The sequence below is a fragment of the Danio rerio genome, chromosome 15 (genome assembly GCF_052040795.2).
Source record: "Danio rerio strain M-AB ecotype USA chromosome 15, GRCz13ab, whole genome shotgun sequence".
In the NCBI taxonomy this organism is placed as follows: domain Eukaryota; kingdom Metazoa; phylum Chordata; class Actinopteri; order Cypriniformes; family Danionidae; genus Danio; species Danio rerio.
Genome location: NC_141035.1, coordinates 1,839,068 through 1,861,923, shown reverse-complemented (window position 1 = coordinate 1,861,923; position 22,856 = coordinate 1,839,068). Strand labels below are relative to the sequence as shown.

The window sequence follows — 22,856 nt, the reverse complement described above, 5'->3', positions numbered from 1 at the left end:
TAGAACGCAGAACAATGTTATTTATTTTAGTGTTAAACCAAAGAACAACGAATTTCACCTTCAGTCTAAGCAGAATCACAGTTTATAGAGGTTTATATAGAGGTTGATGCTTATTTATTTAAATACTACAAATAGTGAATGTAAAGGGAGTCTTAACTGTGACAAGATAAAGTTTCTCTGGCATCAGATTAGACAATTAAAACTTTTAAATTATTTTCTACTTTCTTCGTAGATTAACAAACCCTGCTGAAAATGGGAATTCGGCACCTCAGATTTAAAAGAAAGCAAAATAATAATATTAATAATAAAGATGCACTCTTGCAGAATATCATATTTTGACTTCTGTTATTAATCAAAATAAATATGTATTCCATTTTCACAGAAAATAAAATGTGGATTTTATTACTATTTTAGAGTCTATTATTAACAATGTATTGAAATACTGATGCAGTAGCTGCTAATAGTTTGGCCACATTCAAACTCCAACAGTCGAGCAGCCCATATAAAATAAATCAGCAGTAGTTTAATGTGTTAAAGAAAGCAGGTGAAAATAAATGAAGTGTTTATTCGAGTTTCTCATCCCCTTCCTCCACATCTTTGAGACTGAGCACCTCAAGAGTTCCCTTTCCTTTGGTCTCACAGCGGATGAGCTCATCAATATCCCGAAAACAGCCTGGATCTATCAAACACACCTGAAAGAGCAAAAACAACTCCTGTAACACATGGAGAATACGGATAAAATGTCAAAACCTGTCTATCTACTTCTTGTCTGATGGTTATTTCCCTTTTAAATTAATAGATCATCTATTTACTCACACTGAAACCTGTAACCATTCAGTGCCATAGTAGGCAAAACAAATACAGTACTGTGGAAGTCAAAGGGTACAGGTTTCCAGCATTGTTTTAAAATTACAGGGAGGTAAAAGGTGACAATTTAATTCCTGCGTGAACTATCCCTTTAACGCATGTCTTGAAAAACAGATCAACAAAAATCTTTACACAAATGTACATTATTGACTTAAAATCGCTGACTTCTGGGGGCTGTCGAATGCACGTTCAGTCACACACGGAAAGAAAAAACAAAAAAGTTTAAAAGCAGACGGCGCTTTAGGCTAGTGTTTAACAGCAGACGGCGCTCTAGGCTAGTGTTTAACAGCAGACAGTGCTCTAGGCTAGCGTTTAACAGCAGACGGTGCTCTAGGCAAGTGTTTAACAGTGGACGGCGCTCTAGGCAAGTGTTTAACAGCAGACGGCGCTCTAGGCAAGTGTTTAACAGCAGGCGCCGCTCTAGGCTAGTTTTTAACAGCAGACGGCTCTCTAGGCTAATGTTTAACAGCAGACGGCGTTCTAGGCTAATGTTTACCAGCAGATGGCGCTCTAGGCAAGTGTTTAACAGCAGGCGGCGCTCTAGGCTAGTTTTTAACAGCAGACGGCGCTCTAGGCTAATGTTTAACAGCAGACGGCATTCTAGGCTAATGTTTAACAGCAGATGGCGCTCTAGGCTAGTGTTTAACAGCAGACGGCGTTCTAGGCTAATGTTTACCAGCAGATGGCGCTCTAGGCAAGTGTTTAACAGCAGGCGGCGCTCTAGGCTAGTTTTTAACAGCAGACGGCGCTCTAGGCTAGTGTTTAACAGCAGACGGCATTCTAGGCTAATGTTTAACAGCAGATGGCGCTCTAGGCTAGTGTTTAACAGCAGACGGCGCTCTAGGCTACTGTTTAACAGCAGACGGCGCTCTAGGCTAGTGTTTAACAGCAGGCGGTGCTCTATGCTAGTGTTTAACAGCAGGCAGCGCTCTAGGCTAGTGTTTAACAGCAGACGGCGCTCTAGGCTAGTGTTTAACAGCAGGTGGCGCTCTAGGCTAGTGTTTAACAGGAGACTGCGCTCTAGGCTAGTGTTTAACAGGAGACTGCGCTCTAGGCTAGTGTTTAACAGCAGACGGCGCTCTAGGCTAGTGTTTAACAGCAGACGGCGCTCTAGGCTAGTGTTTAACAGGAGACTGCGCTCTAGGCTAGTGTTTAACAGCAGGCGGCGCTCTAGGCTAGTGTTTAACAGCAGGCGGCGCTCTAGGCTAGTGTTTAACAGCAGGCGGCGCTCTAGGCTAGTGTTTAACAGCAGGCGGTGCTCTAGGCTAGTGTTTAACAGCAGGCAGCGCTCTAGGCTAGTGTTTAACAGCAGGTGGCGCTCTAGGCTAGTGTTTAACAGCAGACGGCGCTCTAGGCTAGTGTTTAACAGCAGGTGGCGCTCTAGGCTAGTGTTTAACAGGAGACTGCGCTCTAGGCTAGTGTTTAACAGCAGGTGGCGCTCTAGGCTAGTGTTTAACAGGAGACTGCGCTCTAGGCTAGTGTTTAACAGGAGACTGCGCTCTAGGCTAGTGTTTAACAGCAGGCGGTGCTCTAGGCTAGTGTTTAACAGCAGGCAGCGCTCTAGGCTAGTGTTTAACAGCAGACGGCGCTCTAGGCTAGTGTTTAACAGGAGACTGCGCTCTAGGCTAGTGTTTAACAGCAGGCGGCGCTCTAGGCTAGTGTTTAACAGGAGACTGCGCTCTAGGCTAGTGTTTAACAGCAGGCGGCGCTCTAGGCTAGAGTTTAACAGCAGACGGCGCTCTAGGCTAAAAAAAACTGCCGACTCACCATTTCCAGCTGGTCGTCAAAGTCCTCATTTTCCACTGCCTTTATTAATGGTTTGAGCTTCTCCTTCAGCCTCTTCCCATCCTTGGCTGGCAGGACGAAGCGCAGGCGCATGTGAGCTCTCTGGATCTGAATGGATTCCTTCAGCTGCTTGATGACCTCAAGAGCCTGCAGGGGGAGACGCTGGTTTAATTATTATCATCAACACCTCTATTTAGAGTCAGTTCTTCAGTAATCATGATGTGGTATGTAGATCAACAAAATCATGTGATGATGAAATGTGTGTGATGGGATGTATTGATGGACTTTGCAGCGTTTCCAGCACAGTGTAAAACATCTGAAATGTTGCTCCGGTCTGTCTAAAAGCCCTCAGCTGTCAGTCCGTCATCACAGTGCTTCAGTAGTATTATTATTCTCACCAGAACCGTCTTGAGCATCTGTCTGTGCTCCCAAAGAGCGTGTCACGCCTCCAAAAGCCACAACATTAATTGCGTTTTGGCTTCTGAGGCGCAACTCATTTATTAGAGCAGAAAAAAACACCACCGTAGCAAATCCCAACACACTAAACTACATTTCTCTGACTGATATCTGCTCCAGTTTATCAGCAAGTGATGATTTTGTTCTATTTAAACGCTGGTTTATTCACTAAAGTTTTATGCAATATTCCAGTTTTGTGCATGAATCTAATTCACATCTTTGAATGGAAGCATAGCTACAGATCCTCCAATGATCAATATCTACTGACCTGCTGTTTAGTGCTTTTGTTTGCTTTAACAGAGAAGTGGATGTCCTTCATGGCTCTCTCTATAAGGTTCACTGTGTAAGGCCGCTTGGTCTCAGGATTCACACATTTTTCAGCCACAATAGTTGCAATATCACGAAACATCTGCTCCAGTTGACTCTGTCGTTCCTTGTCTGATACCTGCAGTTCTCCTTTGGACAAAATCTGGAAGCACAGACAAAAATAACATCGATTTATGAAACCGTTAAAGATTTGTAAACAACATTTTCCTGCTAAATAGATTGCTATGTTAGGGAAACAAGTATATGCAGAAGGTTGTTATCGCAGAATAAAGTCTGCCAGGTTTATCAGCAGCCCGTTATAAAGACTGTTTCTGTGAAAACAACTATCCTGGATGTACTTGATCTTACTTATTACACGGCTACTTGCACCAAAACATAAAAATTAGACACAAAACATAGCTATGAGCCGTAATAGTTTATTAATTCTATAATCAAACACAAAGCTGACAGAAATTACAGAAACAGCTGATGGAGTATACACTAACCTGCAGATTATTCAGACACTAGATGGCCCCAAACAGTCAAAAACACAAAGCTGACAGAGACAAAACCTTCTTAACGGAGCATATACTAACCTACTTATACTATTCAGTCAGAAGACGGAGCATAACAGTCAAAAACCACCCATTAATAAAACTGTTAAAGATTTGTAAACAATATTTGCCTACTAAATAGATTGCAATGTTAGTGATCAAGTACTTGCAGAAGGTTGTTATCGCAGAATTAAGCCTGACAGGTTTATCAGCAGCCCGATGTGAAGACTGAAGGGCTTTATTCTGCAAAAACAACTATCCTGGATGTACTTCATCCTACTTATTACATGGCTGCTTGCATTAAAACATAAAACTTTGACACAAAACATAGCTAGGAGCCGTAATAGTTTATTAATTCTTTAATTAAACACTAGGACGTTAGAAATGTATACAACAACCTGTGCATTCAGACACTAGATGACGGCAAACAGTTAAAAATGCAAAGCTCACAGACACTAAACCTGCTGAATAGAGTATACACTAACCCAGGTATATTATTTAGTCACAAGACAAAAAATGCAGCATGACAGACAAGCATTTACATGTGAATGTAAGTATATGGATATAAACATATTAAGTCACTGTGATTCTCAGCTCCCAGAGAAGCATGTGTTATTCAGCGGTTGTTGTCTGGGAATAACATACCTTGGAATTTTGCAATCAAAATCCAGCATTGCAGACAGCCGTGAAATAAACTAGTTATAACTTGCTATTAATAAATTACTAATATACATCATTGCTTTTCTTTAGCATTGTTAAAATGGGCATTGTCTGCTGGGTTGTGATTAATAGTTCAAATGGTAAAAAATGTTTTTATTGTAAAATAGTAATTACAGTATTGTTCTTATGAATCCCATAGCTTTGACCATTCAGATCACCTGTTTGCATATTTCAGTCAGGTCATCTGTTCCAAAAGCATTGGATAGGTCTTCTTTCTTCGCCACTTGACCCTTGGACACATTCACAAAGACTGTGTTGGTTTGCAGGACTTCATCAAGATCTTTCTCCCTAATACAAAAAAAACAAAAAAACAATACAGTTAACATCAAACCTAAACCAATCATGTCACTAGTGCTTCATTACATTACATTCATGAGATTGTTTTTGTTTTATTATTTAGTTATATATATATATATATATATATATATATATATATATATATATATATATATATATATATATATATATATATATATATATTATAAAACTGTATTAGTTTAGATAAAGGAATGTGTTTGTTATTTATAAATAATAATAAATAAATTAGAAAATTACCCATGACAACGTCATTTACCTTAAGCTCACTAGCTTCAATCAAGTTTGGTTTTTAGCCCGTCATACAGTAAAAAAAGGTTTGGGTATCCCTGGTTTATGGACAATTTGTGACATGCTCCCTATATTGTTTAACATGGTACTTTGAATAGTACGCCTGAAATCACATGCAAATATGACTTAAAAACAACATTAGCATTATTTTATTGACTGTAAACAATGCTGCACTTTGATAGTCTTTGACTTCTAGTATGATTTCACAATTTAGAATTTGTAAATAATACTTATCTGAAATTATATAATTAAGGAGAAATTGTGAATATAGTGTGAATATAAAACCAACTTTACCTCATGACACAACATAACAGTTGAGGTTTTACATTCACAAATTATTTTAGTGACAACTTCTGACATGCTCCCTATATTGTTTATCATGCTATACTTTGATTTCAGGGTATGAAATCACATGTAAGTATGACATTAAACAATATTAGCTCTTCAAACAACATTAGCACTGTTTCACTGACTGTAGACAATGATTGAGGTAAAGTTGGTTTTATATTCTGACTTTCTCCTTAATAATATAATTTCAGATGAGTATTATTTGTATTCTAAACAGTGAAGTCATATTAGCAGACAATGACTATCAAATTACAGCATTGCCTACAGTCAGTTAAATACTGCTAACGTTGTTTTGAAGTCATACTTACATGTGATTTCAGACCAAATATCCAAAGTACCATGGTAAACCATATAGGGAGCATTTCACAAGTTGTAACTAAACGAATGTGTGGATATAAAATCAACTTTACCTCAATTAAACAATGTTGTATTTGATAGTCATTGGCTGCTAATACGATTTCCCTATTTAGAATTGGCAAAGAATACTTTTCTGAAATGATATTATTAAAGAGAAAGTCGGAATGTGCGGATATAACCAACTTTACCTTAAACCTAACATTTAGCATAACATACCAACATAACATAACATAACAACGTTATGACAGGAGCATTTGATGACACTTACGCTCCAGATCTCCAGCTCATCACTTTGTTCTTATAGCAGGCGATTTCAAATCTTTTCCCCCCTTTCTTCATCCTCACGACGGCAACATTTGTTAACCTGATCTGGTTAGTTGGCGTGAATATTGACATGTTTAACTCTCTTTATGAACGCGGGTCTCCACACTGCTGTCTTCCTGCTTCTTCCTCGTTTAAAACTGCGTCAGTATCTGTGACGCATCGGTGCAGCGACATCTACAGGGTTGGAAACATTTGCAGTGTGGCTGTGTCTCAATTCCCTTGCTTATGCTACCTGTTAAAAGTAAGTACTTTTTATGTACATACTTTTGAGTGTGTAACAGATGAGTAAGTATTGGACTATACTACTCCCCCATTAATGGACCTTCATGTTGATTAGTTACGTCCCTTGTCAATCAACTCGACACATCATCCACATGCCAGATAATATGCATTCAGAAGTTAATAACGAAAAACGTCTTTATAGAAGTTCACATTGTTGTTGCAGATTAGATAAGAACTGAAAAAAATACTTAAAAATGTTCCAGTTGGCTAGATATTAATTTAATAGTCATTCAAATAACTTTACCAAAAAAGCCTCTCTATTTGGTTGGGCTCTTGCGTCCGCCATGTTTGTAGTTTGTTTACAAGTGTTGAGTTTGAGTGTGCAATATTAGCGCTTAGCATGTATAGACGCTTCTACGCTTAAAATGTCTAATGCAAATAGTACATCATCCAGGAACTTTGGTGTTTTCTTTTTAACATGCTATCCCTGCTGAAAAATCCAGATTAAACCAGCCTAAGTTGGTTGACTGGTTTTAGCTGGTCGACCATGCTGGTTTTAGAGGCCACTTTCAGGCTGGTTTCCAGCCATTTCCAGCCTGGTCTTAGCTAGTCAGGCTGGTCAAGCTGGTTTTAGCTGGATTTAGCTGGTCATTTTCCAGCCAGACCAGCTAAAACCAGGCTGGAAACCAGCCTGGAAATCGCCAAAACCCCTCTAAAACCAGGCTGGTCAACCAGCTAAAACCAGCCTAGGCTTGTTTAAGCTGGATTTTTCAGCAGGGATGGTTTGGGACACACTTATTCCATGTTTGAATACTATTTAGGACGGATGGTATGCGAATTGGGACGCAGTTAATTTGATTAATCAGATTCATAAACGGACTAAGCCAAAAAGAAAATGAATGAATGAGTAATACTCAGTGTAATTACTGTTGGCGAAGCAGTGGCACAGTGGGTAGCACTCTCGCCTCAAAGCAAGAAGGTTGCTGGTTCGAGCCTCAGCCGTGTCAGTTGGCATTTCTTTGTGGAGTTTGCATGTTCTCCTAGTGTTCGCGTGGGTTTCCTCCGAGTGTGGTGATTCCACTGTGGTGACCCCAGATTGTGAATGAAAATGAATGAATGAATAACTACTGTGATGGTTGGGTTTAGGGTAGATGTTGAAAAAATACAATTAATGGGTAATTTAATAAATCCTTCTCATTAACTTACAGCCCCAGCTGTATCCCTTTGAGCAATAACCCTTTGGTGTGGAAACGAATATCAAACTGTACACAAAATCCTATTTCCTTCCAATAAATTAGTTTCTCTCAGAAACTGAAGCAATAAATCTTTCAATTCCTCTCTCAATAAATCAACCATATTTTCATCTCTTGTATTTCGTTATAAACGTACGTCTTTCTGTTTTGATCTTTTTTTACAATCGTGGCATGTTTTTATTGTGTCCTCAAAAATTACATTTTCCAGTGTCATGTCTGAACCTGAGCCTTAATTTGACTATTTCTTTCTTCCTATTCCTTCCAGTGCATCTCATGTCTCACATTTCTCTTCGAACTTGATCAAACCATGGACCTACACTAGTGTCTCGGGCTTTGGAGACGGTAAGTTTTTAACCCCAGACGAGTAGTGGATTCTAAGACAACAGGAGGGTTGTCACTTTGCACAAAAAAAAATCTGCTTAATGAATAAATGTAATGGTAATAAAGTTGGTGGTTTTGCTTTAATGTGGAGGTGGTTCTTTTTGTACCTCTAAAGTATGAATAGATGCCATTGAGGCTTATGTTTCCAGTAAAACTAGTTCTCATGTTTCCTCTTGTATGAGGGTGGGAAAGGAAAAGGTACAAAGATATGAGTGAAACTGAGAAGAAACTGCACCATTAAAAGTAAAGCCATTAATTATTTTAGACTGCTCCAGTCTTTGGATTTGAACCTTTCAATCTTTTTTTTTTCACTATCATCAACAGCAAAGCCCAAAAACAGACTGATCTGGGGTCAGATCAGTCTCAATAATAATACATTTGCAGAAATATAACTCAGACATGCACAGAAACTATACAAAATCCAATTCGTGAATTCACAAGCAAAAATTATAAATATTGCACCAGATGAATTGGATTATATTTATGAATTGTTTTGAATTTATGTATTAGATTAGCATATTTATGAATTGTGCTTTGATTTTACGAATTGGATTTGCATGTTTAGGGATTGTGTTTTGAATTTCTTAATTGAATTTGCACATTTATGATTTGTGTTTTGAATTTTCGAATTGGATTTGCATATTCATGATTTTTTTATTTACAAATTGGATTTGCATATGATTTGTGTTTTGAATTTTCTAATTGGATTTGCATATTTTTGAATTGTGTTTTGAATTTTCGAATTGGATTTGCATATTCATGATTTTTTTTTATTTACAAATTGGATTTGCATATTTATGAATTGTGTTTTGAATTTTCTAATTGGATTTGCATATTTTTGAATTGTGTTTTGAATTTTCAAATTGGATTTGCATATTTATGAATTGTGTTTTAAATTTTCTAATTGGATTTGCATATTTATGAATTGTGTTTTGAAGTTTCGAATTAGATTTGCATATTTATAAATAGTTTTGAATGTATTAATTAGATTTGCTTATTTATGAATTGTTTTGAATTTATGAATTGGATTTGCATATTTATGAATTGTGCTTTGATTTTACTAATTTGATTTGCATATTTATGAATTGGGTTTTGAATTCACAACTTGAATTTGCATATTTATGAATTGGGTTTTGAATTACCAGTTAGATAAGCATATTTATGATTTGTGTTTTAAATTTTTGTGTTTTTTTATTTATGAATTGAATTTGCTGATTTAGGAATTGTGTTTTGAATTTACGAATTGCATTTGCATATTTATAAATCATGTTTTGAACTTATGACTGAAATCTGCATATTTATGAACCGGTTTTAAATTTACGAATTGGATTTTTATATTTATGATTTTTTAAATTTATGTATTAAATTTGCATTGCATATTGCATTTGCATATTTATGAATTGTGTTTTGAACTGTTTGTGCCAATGACTGTATAAAAGTCTGTGTTTGTGCACACACAATCTACTTTCTGGAACATTCTTAGGGATACTCAAGGACTAGCCTTTGTTGTTCTAAACCTTGTTTATTCATTCACTCATTCATTTTCCTTTGGCTTAGCCCCTTATTCATCAGGGATCACCCCAGCGGAGTGAACCGCCAACTATTCCAACATATGTTTTACCCAACAGATGCCATTCCAGCCACAACCCACTGGGAAACACCCATACACACTCTCGCATTCACACACAAACTTATAAACTGCGGCACTGTGGGGGACACCAGAGCACCTGGAGGAAATCCACAACAACACGTGGAGAACATGCAAACTCCAGTGACCTTCTTGCTGTGAGGCAACAGTGCTAGCCACCAAGCCACTGTGTATCATAATTAAGCTAACTTATTACTTTACAACAGTCTGCATTCGTTGTTTCGCAAATAGTTTCATATTTTATTTTTTACAATTCAGTCGGACAATCGACATCAAGCTGAGGTCTTGGCAGACAGGTTTAGACAGAGAGTTTTTTAAAAAGCACAGTGGATTCAATCTGCCGTCACACGCTTTAGGAATTCTGCCCAACCAGCTTGCCTGATTAAGATATCTCAGTGTAAAGAACAAGGTGTTAAAATACTGTTTATCCTTAGTTCACCTTTGGCAAAAACAACCATGGCACGGGTACTGATTTGAACCACCTCATATGGCCTAGAAGACATCACCTGATGTACGTAATATGCTGTTAGGGCGGATCTCCGGGTCCTGTGTAATATTCATTGGTGTGATATTAAGTGTGCATGCAGTCAACCATGTAATATCTCATATAAAACACAGACCTTTAATCATCACACAAAAATCTTTCATCATTTATATGTTGCTTTTTTTTGCGTTTGTGTACTGGCTACTTCAGCCAAAAAACAACTAGACTAATAATCAATAGTAGTTATTTAAGTACAGTTCACACTTAGCTGATGATCTTTCAAAAGCATGTTTGGCATGCTGTCCCGGGAGAGAGCCCTGAGCTCAAGGGATCCTCGAGCCCGGGGCTTCCTCCCGTTGGCAGAGCGAGAGAGGAGCTTGAGCTCGGTGGATCTCAGAACTCCCCGGCTGCGGTAGCCAAGGGTGATGATAATAGTTGTAATATTGATAAATGTTAAGCATTGGACCAATCGGCAACAGCGGGCTGGTTTCAAGGTGGGCCGACCCAATTAGAGGTTACGCGGACGAAATCAAAATCTGGCAAGAATGTCAAACAAACAGTAAGTGAAACACAAGCTAATTGACAAAGATGTAAAAAAGGAAAGGCGGTGCCGAAAGGCTTAGAGAAAGCAAATTGCTCTAAAATCTGACGCAGCCAAATGCATAAAATGAACTGAAATGGAGTCTGCCCCTGATTAATAGCGCTTCACTTTTTCCACATGTTTTTATGTTACAGCCTTATTCCGAAATGGATTAAATTTGTTTATTTCCTCAAAATTCTACACACAATCCCCTGTGTAAATATCTTGTTGATATTCGGAAATCTTGCTGTGTTTATCATCTAAACGCAGGATTTTTCCCGCATGGCAAATAGATAGGTGTGCGTATTTTGGGTTCTGTTGATTGCTAATTAACAATAAAACCTTGCTAAATTGTACGTGTTGTTTACATGTTATTGTTCATATTTTACAAGTGTTAGTTCTGCCCCTTTGAAGATAACAAATGCCAACAACCCTGTTATAAGAGGAATATTTAATTGTGCTCATCATAGCTTAGTCTAACTCAGGCTAGAGTGTATGAAAGATTATTTATTTCTGCAGTCCAACATGTATTGCTTTTATTAAAAACAGCTAACATTACAGTTTTTAAATCGTGTATTGTTACGAGTTTTTAAATGTAAGTGCTTATATTTATATTAGCGAGCCTTTGTTGCAGATACCGGAGGTCAAATGAGAAGTTCGGTAGGGCGTGGTTGATTTGAAGTGTTTGGTTGGAAGCTTGATTCCGTGGCTCCGCCTCTGGCTCCACCTCTTAGTCCCTTCTGCGCATGCCCAGGCTCCAATTTCAGCAGTGTTTTGCGACAGTTTGTGCCCGTCACGAGGCTTATGGCTTCAAAGCGTTCAATGTTTCCCAGGCGCTGTAGCAACTCACATAGTCTATATCTTTTAGTCATCGATTTAAACCCCTTATAAAAGTGGAGTTATTAAACTTATTAGAGTTATTAAACTCTAATGTGTTGTTAATAATTCTGGAAACAGCAGGTTTGTTTACTATTAAAAAATATAGATTTTAACATGTGATGGGACAATTTTTTCTGTAAAGGAACGCAGATTTCATGCAGTTTTCCTTCCTCGGTTACTATAGTTCATGCACTTAATCTGTAATCACTGTTTGTCCAGTTTGATCAGCTATTATTTAGTTATATATCAGAACCAGATAGTGATCAATAAATATGTCCAGACTTCACATTTACATAATAATAATAATAATGATTATTATTATTATTATTATTATTATTATTATTATAAATACATTTCTCAGTAGGCTAATGGGTTGTGGCTGGAACAGCGTCCGCTGCGTAAAACATATGCCAGAATAGTTGGGGGTTCATTCCTCTGTGACAACCCCTGATGAATAAAAGGACCAAGCCGAAGGAAAGGAAATTATTATTATTATTACAAATACATTTCTCAGTACGGAGTTGCGGCTGAAAGAGCATCCACTGCGTAGAACATGTAGTGGAATAATTGGTGGTTCATTCCGCTGTGGCGACCCCTAAAAAAAGCAGAATGAAAAGGAATAAATTAACGATAAATGATTGATTATTATAACTACGTAAATAACGTTGTGAAAAACAACAGAATGGTTAATATGAGACATGTATTTTAGATTAAATACACTGTTGACAGGCAGTTCGGGTCCTTACACTAGTAGTAACACTAGCAACTTTCTGTTTTACCTTGTTTTAGGCGAGTATTTTTGTGACCTCACGATGAAGGAAAGTTTTTCTGCGGATTCAGGGACGTGAAGACATGATGTACCATACTAATGATTGCATAACCCTCACCCTTAACACGCTGCACTTTGAAATTGATTGTTTCACGTTGCATATGCAACATTACAAAACTATCTTGTAGAGGCGCCCACTGCAATATCAGGTTGGATGAAATTCGAACATAAAACCTAAACTGCGTTATAGTATCACAACGCAAAATGGAGACACGCAGTCATATGCTTTGACTGATATTTAACATCCGTAGACTTATATGCCAGTATTTCGCATCTAAATGAACATAAACTCGCAGATGTTTTCAAGGTCTCCCCCTATCAGCGGAATGGTATGGTCGAGCGTGTATGACGGAGGGGTGACATCAGGTTTCCGCATCGCGTGAATCGATTCGCTTGTCGGTCCAGAAGTGAGCAGGTAACAACTATTCCCAAACTTATTTTATTAAAAACTACTACACCTTACAGCTGGTGTCACTATATGAGACATACCAATTAGATATTAAGCGATAATGTCTGCAGATACCGAAAGATATTCGGCGGATTTCGTTCTTTGTTCTTAATTTTTTATATAGAAACAGATATATAAACACCGAAAACGACAGATAAAATATAACTGTTTTATTTTGAGGGTTTACAGTTTAACTCGGTTATATACGTTTCATGTGTAAAAAAGTAAACAAAATATAGCCTCTAGCTCTGTGGTTAAGTCATTAATTAAGAGTTTTTTAAACGTTTACTAATTGTTTGAGCTTCATGTTTGGATATGTGAATATTTAATTCACATACTTCGTTGTTGAACTTGCTTTTTTACTTTAAAAATGGGGTATTAGTGGTACAGTTTGCAATTAGGTTTCCAAAATATATGACTAACTGTTATATAACTTCAATGTTAAAGAATTGAACTTGTTTTGGTAGTTCTTATGTGTTTTACAGTTAAGTATACATAGCACAGATGTTTGGTGAACTTTGCTATAGATGGTTTGCATGGGAATTGTATTTCCATCACTATTGATTAATCTGTGTGACTGACGCCTGAAAGTGTGTGTGTGTGTGTGTGTGTGTGTGTGTGTGTGTGTGTGTGTATTGCGATATTGGGATTTAAAGCCGGTTCATGTCTCTGACACTGCTGAGAAAGCACATTTGTCAGACACGTGACTTGGTTTGTCATTTTTATGATGAGCATAATATATGGCAAGTCATTTTATCCTATTTAAGTCACCTGACTGTCACTATTTATATATAAATCTCCTCAAAAAGAGCTACTCCATTAAATTGGGGTTTTTATATTTGCACATTCTGGCTTTCTTCTTAATAATATAATTTCAGAAAAGCATTCTTTGCTCATTTTAAATAGTGAAATCATTATTACCTAATGACTATTAGGGTCCATTATTGTTCACAGTCGATTAAATAGTGCAAATGTTGTTATTAAGTCATGCTTGCATGCAACTTCAGAATAAATGTTCAAATTAGCGTGGTAAACATATTGTATAGAAATCTGAATGTTAAACCAATCTCCATTTATACTTTTTGGTCCATTGGAGAACTGTGAAATGTATTGTAGACTATTGTATGTCTATAAGATTTGCATGGTAACTTTTATTAATTTAGGGCGTTGGTGGATGTTATGGTAGTGATATGAACTTTGGAGTTTATAATCTTTAGGGTGGAGACATGGTGGCTCAGTGGTTAGCACTGTCGCCTTATAGCATGAAGTTTGCTGGTTTGAGTCCCGGCTGGGTCAGTTGGCATTTCCGTGTGGAGTTTGCATGTTCTCCCCGTGTTGGTGTGGATTTCCTTCAGGTGCTCCGGTTCCCCCCACAGTCCAAACACATGCGCTATAGGGGAATTGAGGCAATTAAATTGGCCGTAGTGTGAATGTGAATGGGTGTTTCCCAGTACTGCGTTGGAGCTGGAAGGGCATCCGCTGTGTAAAACACATGCTGGATAAGTTGGCGGTTCATTCCGCTGTGGCGACCCTTGATGAATAAAGGGACTTAGCTGAAAAGTAAATGAATGAATGAATGTTTTCAGGCTGTGTCAGCCACAGAAGGGATATTATGTGACATGTATTATGTCTTTCATAGGTTATTAAAGGTGTTATCAGTCACATCAATGCATTCAGTGTATATCGGCAGTATTGTCAAAAGATCTGGATCTATTTAAACATCCACACAATCATAATTATAATATAATAATAAATACATAATGTTTAATTCGCAACAATAGCAAGGGCTGAGCTCCCCAAGGATGAAATCCTAGAATGGCTTCTTGTCCAGTGTTTTATTAAAGCATAAAATAAAAAGGTCAAGGTTGCCGCTACATTCATTCTTCCATGGCGGGGCGCCACACCTAAATTCATCCCGCCACGGCTACATTACAGCTTCTCATTCAAAACATTCAGTCGTTGTTGTTGTTGTTCAATAGTGGGTTATAATCGCACCAAGACTTGTTAAAAGGGAAGTGAATTATAACCGCATATAATCATAACTTTTCTGTAACCGCAGTAGTGCTGTATGACAGTGTGCGTTACTTGTTTAACCCTTTAAGGTGACTCGCTGACTGACTGTTGCGTGATTCGTGAGGCTCCACATACAATGTCTTCATCGCTGTTTCGCTCACTCTTAATGTTTCCGTGGTTAGTCACGTGACACACTATTATTATGCTTTTCCGTTTTAATACAAACTTTATGAGTGAAGGTTTATATTGTTCAAAAGACGTATTAATAATCTTGATCCATAACGAGAGATGGGCATCACCATGTTTACTTGCGGCCGCTGCCTCATTCATAAAAGCAGAACATGCAGGACTCGGCTTATAAGTTCACCAGTTACTCTCAAAACGCATGCATGCAAGCAAGTGTCTGGCCAGCTGGGAGGTAAATAGATTGAACTTTATTGTTACTTTCACTACATGTATCTGACATGAATAATACACATCAACAAATTACATTTGAATGTTAGACTTCTATAGACTTTCTTGTGTGTTTTACAAACTCTAAATGTATTGTTTTACTAGTACCTGTGTGTATTTGCATGTCTAAGACATAAAATAAGCATTGGGCGGTTTAAAACACTGCATAAATGTGATAATATGACACGTATTTCTCTGGTTCAGCTTCAACCAAAGCGCCAAATGTCAGTTTGAAATGTTCATGTCATGCTTGTTAAGCTGGATAACAAGTAAACACCAGCAGCAGGGACATTACGTTCCTCACTTTAAATAGGTAGATTCTTTCATCACTTTTGCATATTTGGCCGTTGGCACTCTTTTTTTGTTTATTTAGTGTGAAATGCTCACACATCTTGGATGACTAGGGTGGCACTTCTTTGCCTTCGCCATGTCTCTTTCCTCTAACATTACCTCTGCTCGTGTTTTTGCTCCGTCTTGTCTATGAGGCGAGAGAGGCAGTGTGTTCACTCCACTCCGCGTTCAACTAAAGTTTTTTTTAATAATCAAACGTCTCCGTGTCGCAGTTTAGTAATCGATTTTAATCGATTTAATCGATTCGTTGTTGCAGCCCTGAGGCTTGAATTTGACAGGACTGTAAAAATTCCTTTGGGTTTGGCAAAGAACTATTGTTTGTGCGTTCGTTCGTGCATTTGTGCATTCGTTTGCGCATTTGTTCGCTCGTGCGTTCTTTCGTGCATTCGTTCGTTTGGTGTTCGTTTGTGCGTTCATTCGTGCATTCGTTTGTGCATTTGTTCATTCGTGCATTAATTTGTTTGTGCATTCGTTTGTTTGTGCATTCTTTCGGGCATTTGTTTGTGCATTCGTGTTTGTATGCGTTCGTTCGTTCATTTATGTCTGTGGTTGGCTAAGGTAAAATAGTCAGTCCTGAGATTTTTGACAGTTTTATTTAATTTATATATTTTGTACTTGTTTGTGCATTTGTTTGTTTGTGCGTTTGTTCATGTTGTGCGTTCGATCATGCGTTCATTCGTGCGTTCGTTTGTTTGTGCATTCGTTCGTCCATTTGTTTGTGCGTTCGTTTGTTCATGCATTTGTTCGTCGGTTCGTTTGTGCATTCGTTCGTGTGTTCATTTGTGTGTTCGTTTGTTCGTGCATACAATCGTTCGTTTGTTCATGTCTATGGTTGGCTAAGGTAGAATAATCAATAATAATCCTTTGGGTTGTGCAGTTTAACTCTCAGAATTTCTACAAAGTATGTTGTATATTTTGTAAACTTAGACTTTGTTGGTCACATTCATAAAACGTTTATTTTCCTCATTTAAAATCTAAAACATATTTAACGATTGATATTTTTCTGATCCCACAACTCTGTGGTTAGTAGATTTGGGAAATATAAACAGATAATTTAATATAATGTTGTACATAGACTCTCTCTGTCAATTTATACGTTGAGTTTTTACTGCAAATGTCACATCCGTAATGCTGGAATTGCTCAATTGTCATCATTTACTCTCCCTTCACTTGTTCTAAACCTGTTTGAGTTTCGCTCCTATGTTGAACCCAAAAGAAGATGTTTTGAAAAATGCTGAAAGCCTGTACCCATTGACTTCTGTAGTATTTTTGTCCTGCTACGCAAGTCAAGGTTTAAAAACTTCTAACATTCTTCAAAATATCTTCTTTTGTGTTCAACAGAGGAAAGAAGCCACTTGAGGTAGAATAAACAGTGATATTTTTATTTTGTTTTGGAATTTCTGTCTCTGTTTTACCCTTTAAAACCAGCCCTCTGCCAGTGTAACCAATTATATTTCAGCACCGCTGGTTGCCTTGGTGGAAAACACACTGCATTTCAGTAGAATTCATTCAATTCATTCATCAATTCATTTCAGACAGAAGCAGCTTCCAAATAAGATGCACACATTTAAGAACCAAACAAATGTCGAAACCATTTTTAACAATTTAATCCAGTTTAAAATCTGAAATGCCTTACCATGCCTGTTTTCCTACTACGCAAGTCAGTGTTTACAGGTTTGTAACATTCTTCAAAATATCTTCTTTTGTTGTTTTGTTGCTCCAAAAAAGCCACTTAAGGTAGAATGCACCACATTTGCATGTTTCTCCACAGCAGAAGTCATCAGAATTGGTACACTCAGAGCACACTGAATGGGAGGATTTATTAGCTGAAATAATAACAGAAAAACTCCAGGATGGTGTTATCAAGACTTTCAGAAAGAGGAAAACAATAGTGTGAGACTGATAATGGCCGGCAGAAGAGAGAATAATGTCAGATTTACTGTCCTGCCCCCATAGACTCTTCATTACAAACACCTCACACAAGCGGTGATTCGTTTATTGTAGTTTAATGTAAAGATGAGATAATACATACACATATAAATACTCATAATTTTTAAATATTAAAAACTTTCAAGGATTTAAAAGGCTCCATAAACAGGGATTCTTCCTTAACCGAGGTCTTCATCCTATTTTATTTGTTCTTTTTGTGCAGCTGTGCTCCTCATAACAATGGCAGACACACAGCCCACAGAGATGATGGAGGAGGACGAGCCCTTCTTCAGTAACTTGGACCTTTTCCTCTTCTCTCTCATTGCTGGCCTGCTGATCTATTGGCTGATCTTCCGCAAAAAAGCTGAACCCATTCCAGAGTTTAAGAAGCTGGAGACCGCGTAAGTACCTGGCGTCTGCATCTGACTGAAGCCCGGCTCACGCTGTGCAGTTTTTAATAAACCTGAATGACTGCAGCATGTCAGTCTGCACTAATATGATCTCTGTGTCACACTGTAAGATCCAAATACTAATTACAAATACTCAGATTACTGGAACTGAGTAGGTTTTCCCTCAGGAATTGTAATTTACCAAGTAGTTTTAATAATGTGCTTGTGCTTTCACTTTAGTACATTTTTAGTGCCGTGTCTGTACTTTACTTTTAATTTTTTGTTTGTTTGTGCGTGTGCACATGCATGTTCACGTTCATTTGTTTATTCATACTTTTATGCTTATGGTCAGCTTAAGTCAAATAATCAGTCCTGAGATTCTTGTCAGGTTTATTTTTTTATTTATTTACTTGTTAGTGCATTTGTTTGTTCGTGCGTGCATTCGTTCGTGCATTCGTTTGTGCGTTCATTCATTTGTGCATTCGTTCGTTTGTGCGTGCATGCGTTCGTTTATTCATTTATATCTATGGTTGGCTAAGGTAGAATAATCAGCCCTGAGATTTTTGTCAGATTTATTTTATTTATTGTTTTACTTGTTCGTGCGTTTGTTCGTTCTTTCGTTTGTTCATGTTGTGTGTTCATTCATTCGTTAATGCGTTTGTTCGTGCATTCGTTCGTGTGTTCGTTTGTTTGTTCGAGCATTTGTGCGTTCGTTTGTGCATTTGTTCGTTCGTGCATGCATTCGTTTGTTTGTGCGTGCATGCGTTCGTTTATTCATTTATATCTATGGTTGGCTAAGGTAGAATAATCAGCCCTGAGATTTTTGTCAGATTTATTTTATTTATTGTTTTACTTGTTCGTGCGTTTGTTCGTTCTTTCGTTTGTTCATGTTGTGTGTTCATTCATTCGTTAATGCGTTTGTTCGTGCATTCGTTCGTGTGTTCGTTTGTTTGTTCGAGCATTTGTGCGTTCGTTTGTGCATTTGTTCGTTCGTGCATGCATTCGTTTGTTTGTGCGTTCGTATATGCATTCGTTTGTTCGTGCATTCTTTCGTGCATTTGTTCGTGCATTCGTTTGTGCGTTCATTCGCTTGTGCGATCGTTCATTCATGTGTGCGTGCGTGCGTGCTTTCGTTCGTTCATTTATGTCTATGGTTGGCTAAGGTTGAATAATCAGTCCTGAGATTTTCGTCAGGTTTATACTGATGCAGATTGTCATCTATAAACTGAAAAAGCCTCCTTTATAGAACACCCATGAGTCCACAAAGTGGGTGCAAATGGATTTGCTATTTAAATAACGTGGCGCAAAACCTGAAAATTACACTTGCGCTGGTCTGAAAATAGCATTAATTCTCACCACACGTCTTGCGCCTTACTGCGCTGGGTATATGATGGGATAGTCTAAAATGCTACAAATAGTGCGTGTGTGCGTGGGTGCGTGCGTGTGTGCGTGCGTGCGTGCGTACGTGTGTGCGTGCGTGCATGTGTTTTTAATGCTGTTGTTCTGCTGACTTTGGAGTTGCAGGGACTGTTTATTGCTTGTCTAGCCTTGAAAAGTGTCATTGGCAAAGGTCAAAGCCAATGCCAGACTTTGTAGACACTCCTGAGCTTTTTTTTATTGAGATAACAAACTGTAGGACTTCCTCATGGTTGAAGGAGACATTTTGTGATTTATTTATATTTCTATCATGCGTCATCTGGCAGAAACACGCAGGAATATAATTAATTAAATGTAGAAAAAATCCTAGAATTGCTCCGTGAATGATGGCCTAATGTATATTTCCACATCATTTAAATGAAAAGAAGAAAAAATATTGCAGGAAATACTGTGAAAAGGTCATTGTATTAGTTGTGCTGTTATTTGTATTTTATTAAACAGTTAGGGTTGTAAATAACACTACTGGGTTCCTCACAATTCCTTCATGTTGTCCCAACATAAATTAAGTTAGCTTAATGGTTTTTACATGTTTAAGTGGATTGAACATCCCAAAATAAAACTTAAGAATTGTTTTGTTTCAGCTCATTTTGAATAAGTAGTTTGAACTACTAGCAAAATACCATTTTTTGAGTGTGTTTATTGAATATTTACTATTATATTTTACTACTTATATGTTTAATATTTATTATTTACTATTTATATAATTAATATGTGTTATTTATTACAGAAGTGCTGACATGAATGTAACCAATGTTGCTGATATGGCATTAAAATGTAAATGAATGAATGAATGAATGAATGAATGAATGAACAAATTAATAAATAAATAAACTAATGAATGAATGAATAAATGAATGAATGAATCAATCAATGAACAAATGAATAAATAAATGAATGAATAATATATAAATAAATAAATAATCGAATGAATGAATTAATTAATTATTGATTAATTAATAAATGCATTAATTAATTAATAAACGAATCAATGAATTAATAAATAAACGAATAAATGGACGAACGAATGAATAAATAAATGATTGAATGAATGGATAAATTAATGAATAAACAAATAAATGAATAAGTAAACAAATTAATAAATAAATAAGTAAATGAATGAATGAAAAAATTAATGAATGAATAAATTGGTCAATTAATGATTGAATGAATGAATGAATAAATAAATAAATAAACAAGTAAATCAATGATTGAATGAAAGAATAAGTAAACAAGTAAATGAATGAATGGATGAACAAACAAACAAATGAATGAATAAATAAATGAATTAATAAATAAGTAAATGAAGAATGAATAAATAAATGATTGAATGAATGAATAGATAAATAAATGAATAAACAAATGAATAAGTAAACATACTGATTAATAAATAAGTAAATAGATGAATGTATAAATTAATGAATAAATAAATTAGTCAATGAATGAATGAATGAATGAATGAATAAGTAAATGAATGATTGAATGAATAAATTAATGAATGATTAAATAAATCAATGATTGAATGAATAAATGAATGAATGAATTAATGCATGAATAAAGAAATAAATAAACAGGTAAATCAATGATTGAATGAATGAATGAATAAATAAATCAATGAATTAATAAGTAAATAGGTAAATGAATGAATGAATAAAACAAATGAGTAAATAAATAAATGAATTAATAAATAAGTAAATGAAGAATGAATAAATAAATGATTGAATGAATAAATTAATAAACGAACGAATGAATGAACGAATGAATGAATGAATAAATAAGTAAATGAATGAATAAACGAATGAAGATCGTTAAAATAGTTGTAATAGATCTGTAGAGTTTGGATAGAAAGAATTGTACTGTTATGGGGGAAAGCTTCAACTTTTTTTAAATCATGTAATTATTTTCTTTTTATGTCTATATACTGATTTTTTTTACTAATTTACTTTTAAAAAGGCTAAATAAAGTTTTGTGAAAATCAAAAATCTCTCACTCTCTCTTGTTATTGAATATTATGCACATAATAGTGTGTGTATTTGTTTCATAGCCATTAGTCAATGGATTTTGTATTTGGCAAAGCCAGCCAAGTCTTTCTCTTAGCCTAGCCAAAGGTGGAAAGTTGAGGCACAACACAAGCCCTCCATTATGTTCGCTCTGTTTTTCTTTTCCTTTCCCCCTTCACTCTCCCCATTTATGTGGAAACCATTTCCAATTTGTCTCGCAGCTCTTAGTGCCCGGCCCGTCACAGGAGGATCCTTTTATGATAGATGTGGTTGCCATGGCGACCCTTCTCTCCAGTGGGAGGGGCCAGCGAGTCACTGACTTTTTTTGGTTCAAATTCAGCAGCGCTGTCATTTCCAAAATCGTCACTCCAGCTCCAGCATTGCTACTGCTTCTGCTCTTGTCTGTTTTTCCTCTTGGAGAAGCTTTAAGAAGCTAGCCTTTCTCAAGTTTTCTTTTCATTCTGGAGAGGTCTGCGTGCTTCGGTTTTCACACATGGGATTTCATCAAATAGACCTGCTGCTATTGTTGTGTCCAGAACATCCACGTTGTTGAGACCATCAGGATTTACAACTGCAGGACACAACGCTGAACTCTATTGACATGCTGTCGGTCACTGTTTACCTTTATTTTAATGTAGTATGAAGGAACGCTGCTTTATTCTGCAATCAACACATGCAGATCACATCAGAGATCTCCTCCGGGTTCTCATTACGATTTTTTTGGACTACTTATGAACAGTGTTGGATCAGTTTCAACCCCTGTCTCTCTGCAGTCAGCATGTGCGACGTGTTGTTTCCGGTTTTGTCTCTCCATTGCGTTCTGTAGTTAATGGTTCATCAAGTTTTTGTGTTGTCACTTTTCTTGGACGTCGCAATGGGTTGTGTGTTCTCCTTACCGGAGGATCGGCTGGTCACGGTAGATAGGTGAGTGTTTACTTCAGTCACTGCCTATGTTTCCATATTAGATTCATGCTTAAACTGTGTAGACATTATAAAACATTACAATTCCGTCGAATGAGAAACTAAAGAGAAGACAATACCCGCATCCTGATAAACTGGAGCAGATATCAGTCAGAGAAATGTAGTTTAGTGTGTTGGGATTTGCCACTGTGGTGTTTTTCTGCTCTAATAAATGAGTTGCGCCTCAGAAGACGAAACGCAATGAACGCAATGTGGTGGCTTTTGCACATTTAAAGGGTCACGAAACACCAAAACACATGTGTTTGAGCTGTTGACAGTG

General features: G+C 36.8%; 2 protein-coding genes across 6 annotated transcripts in view; one reads left to right on the top strand and one right to left on the bottom strand.

Annotated features, from left to right (window-relative positions):
* sbds (SBDS ribosome maturation factor) lies at positions 1 to 6,498 on the bottom strand. The gene is made up of 5 exons (NM_201121.2): positions 6,268 to 6,498; positions 4,847 to 4,976; positions 3,377 to 3,577; positions 2,635 to 2,799; positions 1 to 692 (listed from the first exon to the last, which is right to left on the bottom strand). The coding sequence occupies exons 1-5, from the start codon at positions 6,393 to 6,395 to the stop codon at positions 564 to 566; spliced, it is 753 nt and encodes a 250-aa protein (NP_957415.2). The 5' UTR covers positions 6,396 to 6,498; the 3' UTR covers positions 1 to 563.
* The window catches only part of porb (P450 (cytochrome) oxidoreductase b), a 44,604-nt gene continuing 28,232 nt past the window's right edge, over positions 6,485 to 22,856 (top strand). For 2 of the 5 annotated variants that reach the window (XM_087282467.1, XM_087282469.1), the window contains exons 1-3: positions 6,485 to 6,564; positions 8,064 to 8,140; positions 18,017 to 18,194. In XM_087282467.1, the coding sequence (XP_087138593.1) occupies positions 18,034 to 18,194 (161 nt within the window). In that variant the 5' untranslated portion in view covers positions 6,485 to 6,564; positions 8,064 to 8,140; positions 18,017 to 18,033. Of the gene's footprint in view, positions 6,565 to 8,063; positions 8,141 to 12,931; positions 13,015 to 18,016; positions 18,195 to 22,856 lie in introns of those variants that run through there. The other 3 variants (XM_087282468.1, XM_087282470.1, NM_001320439.1) reach the window with 2 other exon arrangements.